The sequence below is a fragment of the Echinops telfairi genome, unplaced genomic scaffold (genome assembly GCF_000313985.2).
Source record: "Echinops telfairi isolate 266 unplaced genomic scaffold, ASM31398v2 ScPeMD7_31;HRSCAF=116, whole genome shotgun sequence".
NCBI lineage: Eukaryota > Metazoa > Chordata > Mammalia > Afrosoricida > Tenrecidae > Echinops > Echinops telfairi.
The window spans coordinates 45,229,171-45,236,362 of NW_022103928.1; the positions used below are offsets into that span (position 1 = coordinate 45,229,171).

At 61.0% G+C, this 7,192-nt stretch overlaps 3 protein-coding genes across 3 annotated transcripts in view; 2 read left to right on the plus strand and 1 right to left on the minus strand.

The window, feature by feature from the left end:
• The window catches only part of AGAP3 (ArfGAP with GTPase domain, ankyrin repeat and PH domain 3), a 79,086-nt gene extending 78,734 nt beyond the window's left edge, over positions 1 to 352 (minus strand). The window contains exon 1 of the mRNA XM_045290149.1: positions 145 to 352. Within this exon, the coding sequence (XP_045146084.1) occupies positions 145 to 352 (208 nt within the window). The remainder of the gene's footprint in view (positions 1 to 144) is intronic.
• Positions 147 to 2,487, plus strand: TMUB1 (transmembrane and ubiquitin like domain containing 1). Its single transcript, XM_004702477.2, has 3 exons — positions 147 to 195; positions 1,023 to 1,444; positions 1,691 to 2,487. Exons 2-3 carry the CDS (start codon positions 1,053 to 1,055, stop codon positions 2,040 to 2,042), a joined length of 744 nt encoding a protein of 247 aa, XP_004702534.1. The 5' UTR covers positions 147 to 195; positions 1,023 to 1,052; the 3' UTR covers positions 2,043 to 2,487.
• Positions 2,488 to 2,809: 322 nt separating this feature from the next.
• FASTK (Fas activated serine/threonine kinase) lies at positions 2,810 to 7,103 on the plus strand. Its single transcript, XM_004702317.3, has 10 exons — positions 2,810 to 2,941; positions 3,626 to 4,048; positions 4,747 to 4,926; positions 5,089 to 5,228; positions 5,639 to 5,852; positions 5,949 to 6,108; positions 6,328 to 6,419; positions 6,505 to 6,640; positions 6,713 to 6,827; positions 6,903 to 7,103. Exons 1-10 carry the CDS (start codon positions 2,860 to 2,862, stop codon positions 7,008 to 7,010), a joined length of 1,650 nt encoding a protein of 549 aa, XP_004702374.1. The 5' UTR covers positions 2,810 to 2,859; the 3' UTR covers positions 7,011 to 7,103.
• Positions 7,104 to 7,192: the final 89 nt, after the last annotated feature.

Genomic DNA, 7,192 nt, shown 5'->3' on the forward strand with positions numbered 1-7,192 from the left:
CCAGCAGGCACGGGGGCAGCCTGCGGAGCCGGCAGGGGGCGTTGCGAGAAGGGCAGGGTTGTGCCAGACCGTGGACTACAACTCCCATCAAGCCCCGGGCCGTCCGAGGAGGAGGGCGCCTGCAGGTGCCTGGAGCCACCGCGCCTTCGCCCGGAAGTGCCCGCAGGTCGGACGTGGAGCTGGCGGGGCCCGGCGGTGAGTACCGCGCGGGCCCGCGCCTGCCCGCCGCCCTGGCTCCTAGTTTGGTGCCCGTTCCGCCACGTACCGCGATCGCTTTGGCCTCCGCGGCTCGGGGACGGGAAGTTGGGAGGTTGATGGAGGTGTCGAGGGGGCGGGGGGAAGGGTGTCGCATTCCCGGGGCGGTGTCTGGCAGTGAGGTCGGTTTAGGGAAGCTCGCAGAGGGAGCAGAGTCGGCCTGCTGCCCGGTGGGTGTGGATTGGGTCGGGAAGCAGCTGTTAGGGGTGATGGGTGGCACACCACGGAGTCTTCGGTGTGCCAAAGGGCGGAGTTTGACGTTTGACGCGGGGGGAAGTCCTAGGAATGACCCAACGGGGAATGGATAGAGGCTTTTCCCCTCCTTGGAGAAGCTTGAGCGACGAGGGAATAAAAAAGCTTTGGGGTGAAGTAGAGGAGTCGATAAACTACGAAGTGACGTTTGGAAGTAGAGGGAGGATTTAGATCAGCTCTGGAGTGAAGTTTGCCAGGGAGTTGAGCTCAGGGGAGGAGTTTATGCAGAAAGTCTGGGCCCTCCTTCCCTTGGGATGGGGTTTGCTTGAATTAAGGAACTGGTTAAAGCGCTAGAACTCAGGTTACCCAAAGTTAGGATTTGGGATGTGGTGATGGGAATGGGTACCTTGGGGGAGGTTGGTGCCAACCGGAATACCAGCAGCCTGTTCCCTGGATACAGGTGGCAGACGGATTGGGGCTTATGGGAGAGTTGGGGTGGGGTCAGGAGGCTGTTAAACTTCAGAGGGCTCTAGGCCAGAGAGCCAGCCCCTCACGGATTCTTTGTGCCCCTTCAGCTCGGTAGCGCAGCAGGCAAGGTGGGTGCCATGGCCCTGATTGAAGGGGTGGGTGATGAGGTGACCATCCTTTTTGCGGTGCTGGCCTGCCTCCTGGTGCTGGCCCTTGCCTGGGTCTCAACACACACCACCGCCGAGAGGGCTGACCCACTACCCCAGCCATCAGGGACCCCACCTCCACCACAGCCCAGCAAAGCCGAGACAGCCACTGAGAACCTCAGAAGAGCAGCTCCTGGAGCCGAGGCCCCCAGCCTGAGACACCGAGGGCAAGGTGGACAGCCAGAGCCCAACACAGGCTCCCCTGAGACAGCACAGCCACCAGACCCCCCTCAGGAGCCCCTGATGCTTCGGCTGAAATTCCTCAATGATTCCGAGCAGGTGGCCAGGGCCTGGCCCCAGGACACCATCGGCTCATTAAAAAGGTAAGGTGAAGATTGAAGTAAAACGCTAGAGGATGGGGTGATCACAGACCTGAGAAGGCTACCAGAGACTACCTCCTGATCTTGCTGATAGCTCAGCCCTTGTCCCCTGAAAGCAGACTGACCCACTAAGCCCTAGAGCTGGGGGGTGGGGTGGAGAGGAAGAGGGCAGGGGCAGGCTGGTGGTTGTGGGATAGAGACTGGGATCGGCAGAGGCCCGTTCTCTTACTCAGGGCCCTCTCTCCTCAGGACCCAGTTTCCTGGCCGGGAGCAACAGGTGCGTCTCATCTACCAAGGGCAACTTCTTGCAGACGATTCCCAAACCCTGGGCAGCCTTCACTTGCCCCCCAACTGCGTTCTCCACTGTCATGTGTCCACACGGGTCAGCCCCCCGCATCCCCCGTGCCCACCGGGGTCGGAGCCAGGCCCCTCAGGGCTGGAAATAGGCAGCCTGCTGATGCCCTTGCTGCTTCTGCTGCTGCTGCTGCTCTGGTACTGCCAGATCCAGTATCGGCCCTACTTCCCCCAGACCGCCACGCTGGGCTTAGCCGGTTTCACCCTGTTCTTCAGTCTCCTGGCCTTTGCCATATACTGGCCGTAGGGCTTCCGCGGGCACTTGGCAATGCTGCCAGCCCCTCTGGGACGCGCACCAGTGGGAGCTGCTGCCTGCCCAGGCCGGCCTCGCCTCCCTGCCCTTTCTGCCTGGCCTGGAGGCCCGACCCACACCGACAAGGACTCCGGAGGCTGGTGGAGGCCCGTCCCTGTGACCTCCATGGTGCTGAGCCCACTGCTGGAACTGCTGGCCCTCGGCCCCCGCTGACAGTGGGCCCTTCCAAGCCGGACAGCTGCTGTTGCCCCCTAAACTTTGGGCAGGCTCGAGCAACGTCCCTGGGCCCGTCTTAACGCTCTGCCTGAGAAGCTGGCAACCTGTGGCCCCGACGAAGACTCCTTGGGCTGACCTGGGGACCCACGGACTGGGAGCCTTGTGGGGAGGGCAGAGAGGGTTCTCCGGAACACGTGCAGATTAAAAAACTGTGAAGTTTTCACTCATGCTGTCTGTGCGTGTGTGTGGCCCACGACGGTGGGCACGGCGGCCTGGGAGCCCTTCGCCATGAGGACTAAGGGCATGAAGGGGATGATAGAACGGGATCTGGCGGGGCGTCCCCTCCGCCCGGCCCGCAACTCGACTCCCTCGGTCCCGCCAGTCTCCGCGCTCTCGGCGCCCGGCCCCCTGACCCCGCCCCTCGCTCTGGCCCCGCCCCAACGCCGGCGCGCACTTCCGGAGCCGGGGCGAAGGCGCCCGAGCGCGCAGAGCCCGACGGGAGCCACGTCTCTGCGGTCTGGGGACTAGCTGGGATTGGCGTCCGGGGCGGCGGTGCGGGGGCTGCTGGGAAGATGGCGGACTCGGCGGCCCGCCGATGAGGAGGCCGCGGGGGGAACCCGGTTCCCGGGCCCCGAGACCAACTGAGAGAGTGACCTGCGCGGGGCCTGGGGAGTCATGTAGGGGAGGCGCCTGCCTGGGTGGGCCGCGGGAGTGGGGCGGAATGCGAGTTCGCGCCGGTGACGCGGTATTCCGAGGTCCGGGTGGGCTGTGGGGGCGCTGACATCGCCCACTCCGTGCCAGTGTAAAGCTGGGCACTCGGGCTCCCCAGGCGCCGGGTCAGGCGGGCGCTGCATTCGCTTTTCACGGGTCAGGGGACAGGGGCAGAGAGACGAAGCCACTTGCCCAAGGTCACACAGCTGGTATAGGGAGTGCTTAGCATGGAAGCTCGGACCAGAGCATCTTCCCGCAATGCCTGGGTGCCACTCTCCGTGAAGGGGAAGGTGTCCCGGAGGGTGTGCCTGCGGGCCGACCACCAGCTCCCTCTACGACCTCGGGCGCAGCCTCTTTCTCTCTCGGGCCCCTGGTCTCCTCCTCTGTGAAATGGGAAGGCGGTGCCAGCCTGCTTGCCTCAGAGTTTTGCGTGTGGCTTGCTAGGTGGCACTGCTTTGAGAACTCCTGTGTTGTGTGGAAGGAGTAAGGGAGGGGGTAGGGGTGGGGGCCAACTCAGAACAGGTCACCGAGAGCCGAGGTCTGGGCCACTCTGACTCCAGGATCTCTGGAGGGCGAGGGAGGTAAGGAGTAGCAAGCAGGTTTCTACCCTTTGGAGAAGGCCTCACCCCCTTTTCTGGGCCGCCCCTCAGGGTCTCCATCGCCCAACTCCATGCTTCGAGTCCTGCTTTCTGCCCAGGCCTCCTCTGCTCGGCTGACAGGCCTACTGCTGCTCCCGCCAATACAGCCCTGCTGTCTAGGGCCTAACAAGTGGGGGGACAGGCCCTCCGGAGGAGGCCCCCACACAGGCCCTGTTCAGGGGCTGCAGCGGCTTCTGGAACAGGCAAGGACCCCTGGGGAGCTACTTCGATGGCTGGGCCAGAACCCCACCAAGGTGCGGGCCCAGCACTATCCCGTGGCACTTCGTCGGCTGGGTCAGCTCATGGGGTCTCGGCCACAACCCCCTCCTGTGGAGCAGGTCACGCTGCAGGACCTGAGCCAGCTCATCATTCGAAACTGCTCCTCCTTTGACATGCACACCATCCATGTGTGTCTGCACCTCGCCGTCTTGCTTGGTGAGGAGAGGCTTGTGGAGGATAGCTTGCTGGGAGGTGGGTAATGGGAAAGTAGAGAATGGTGGAGGATAAAGACAAAATTGACCTTGGAGGGTTTTACCCCCCCCAAAAAAACAAACCCACTGTCATCAAGTCAATGCTGACTCATTGCAAACCTAGAAGATAGGGTAGAACTTCTTGGAGACTAACTCTGTAGGAGTAGAAAGCCTCTTTCTCTGGAGGAGCTGCCGGCTGATGGTTTTAAACTGCTGACCTTGTGGTTAGCAGCCCAATGAATAGCCACTACACCACCAGGGATCCTTGAGACTTTACCCACGAATGACAAATACTCCACAGGATGCCGGCAGCAGCTGCTGCTCCTCCTTGTGGACATCATTCTTTCCAGCCCAGCGAGTGCCACCCAGGCTCCCTTTGATGTCGAGCTCTCAGAGCTATTAAATGTCAGAATTGGCATGAGATGAGAACTTACTTGCCCTTTTGTATGAGGGCAGGTTAAAACACTTATCTTGTGATAGGTTACGTCCCATGGTATGTTCATATAGTGTCCCCGCAGTGTTTCCATGTCAACTCCAGCAAACTTGGCAGATGGGGCATGGAGATAAGACAGGCTGGACATCCACTAATGAGACAACTTTTTTAGAACAGAGGAGCCCTCCATTCTTACTACTACATACTACCATGTCTCCTGGTCCTCTTAGGCTTTCCGGCAGATGGGCCCCTGGTTTGTGCCCTGGAGCAGGAGCGAAGGTTCCGTCTCCCCCCGAAGAAGCCACCTCCCCCTCCGCAGCCTCTCCCTGGTGGGCAGAGGTTGGAAGCTGCTTTGAGCTGCCCCCATTTCCTGCGGCATCCACGGCAGCATCTGATACGTAGCCTGGCAGGTGCTGGATGGGGGTGTTAAAGGCAGATGGGATGGGGAGGTGGGGGTGGGGTCAGGGCCAAGGAAGCGGGGAGACAGTGATGATGTCATCTGGCTCAGAGGGAACATAGCTGGTTGAAGGATGTTGGACGTAACTGAGTCAGAACTTACCTATTCTTCACAGAGGCAAAGCCAGAGGAACTAACTCCTCACGTAATGGTGCTCCTGGCCCAACACCTGGCCCGGCACCGATTGCGGGAGCCCCAGCTTCTGGAAGCCATTGCCCACTTCTTGGTGGTCCAGGAAGCCCAGCTCAGCAGCAAGGTGTGATGGCCTCTCCCCCTCCCCACCCTCACTGTGGTTATTCTCAGCCTTCATCAGGCCAGCCCCGCCCACTGTCCAGCTTACTCCAGGACACCCGGGGGCTTCCGCCTTTGCTCTCCCTCCTGTCCTGCCCAATCCCATGAGCATCTGGGATGCTCAGTGCTTTGTCGTTTCCCAAAGCACTTGGAACACCATCCTGGCTTCATGACCTCACTTCTTCCTTGAAGTCTATCAGAGTCAGACCACATAGTGATGTCTCTCTGCTTGTTGGGTGATTCATCAGGGGACTCAAGACACGGAGCAACTTGTGGGGGGTGTTTGGGGCAGAGGGATGGATTCTGCCGTCACAGCTGCATTATCCGCTTGAGGGCACTGCCACAGCTGTGTAATGAGCTGTTTTCCCTCGACAGGTGGTACAGAAGTTGGTCCTGCCCTTTGGGCGGCTGAACTACCTGCCTCTCGAACAGCAGTTCATGCCCTGCCTGGAGAGGATCCTGGCTCGGGAAGCAGGGGTGGCCCCCCTGGCCACGGTCAACATCTTGATGTCACTGTGCCAGTTGCGGTGCCTGCCCTTCAGAGCCCTGCACTTTGTTTTCTCACCGGGTTTCATCAACCACATCAGTGGTATGCAGACAGGGCAGCTGGCTGGCCACGGGCTGTGATGGGAGAGCAGGGCTGGGGATCTGCAGCCCAGCGTGCCCAGCCCCTGCTTCCCCCTAGGCACGCCTCATGCTCTGATTGTGCGCCGCTACCTCTCCCTGCTCGACACAGCCGTGGAGCTAGAGCTCCCAGGATACCGGGGTCCCCGCCTTCCCAGAAGGCAGCAAGTGCCCATCTTCCCTCAGCCACTTATCACCGACCGTGCCCGCTGCAAGTACAGGTAGATGGGGCACTTAGGGGGGGAGGGGGGAGGGGACGATAGACCAACCCGAGCCCAAGAGTAGAAAAACCAAAGGGACCATGAACTCTGTTTAACAAAGACGGCCTACAAAAAAGATTGGCCTGAGGCAGTGAAGGGATTTACCCAGACCCAGCGCTAGACCCAGACCAAGCTTGGGGAAAACCTGGGCCTGTTCACATCAGGGCCCTTTCCCCTCAGTCACAAGGACATAGTAGCCGAGGGGCTGCGCCAGCTGCTGGGGGAGGAGAAGTACCGCCAGGACCTGACTGTGCCTCCAGGCTACTGCACAGGTATGCACGGGTGCGCTGCAGACGGGGGAGTGGTGGGGCAGTGGTTGGGGCTCTACGGAGTGGTGGTCCCTCTCACCCTCTGCAGACTTCCTGCTATGTGTAAGCAGTAATGGAGCTGTGCTTCCTGTGAGGACCCAGGACCCTTTCTTACCGTATCCACCAAGGTCCTGTCCTCAGGGTCAGGCAGCCTTGAACCCTACTACCCAAGACCCTACCCAAAGGTAAGGGAAGCAGGGCAGGAGGGGCTGGCTGTCCTTCGGGGCATGCAGACCCTGACCTCCTCCCCACTCCAGGGTGGTGCTGATGCTGCGGGAGCGCTGGCACTACTGCCGGGATGGCAGGGTGCTGCTGGGCTCCAGGGCCCTGAGGGAGAGACACCTTGGTCTGATGGGCTACCAGCTCCTGCCGGTAAGAGATGCCTTGCCCTGCGTGATGCTCGGCTGGCTCCTAAGGCCTCCTTGGTCACCTTGCCTCTCCCCACAGCTGCCCTTTGAGGAACTGGAGTCACAGAGAGGCCTGCCCCAGCTGAAGAACTACCTGAGGCACAAGCTCCAGGCCATGGGCCTCCGCTGGGGGCCTGAAGGGGGCTGAGGGCCCCCCCCACCCCACTCCAGTGGAAGGCAGACAGTTTGCACTTTGGCTCCCCTCAATTTTGGTTCTCATTAAAGCCCCTCTCCTTCCCCATTGCTCACCTGGTTTCTGGGACAGGGAGGGAGCGGGTTCCCCATGCGCCAACTCTTTCACACATAACCCATACCCACGCCCCACCTCAC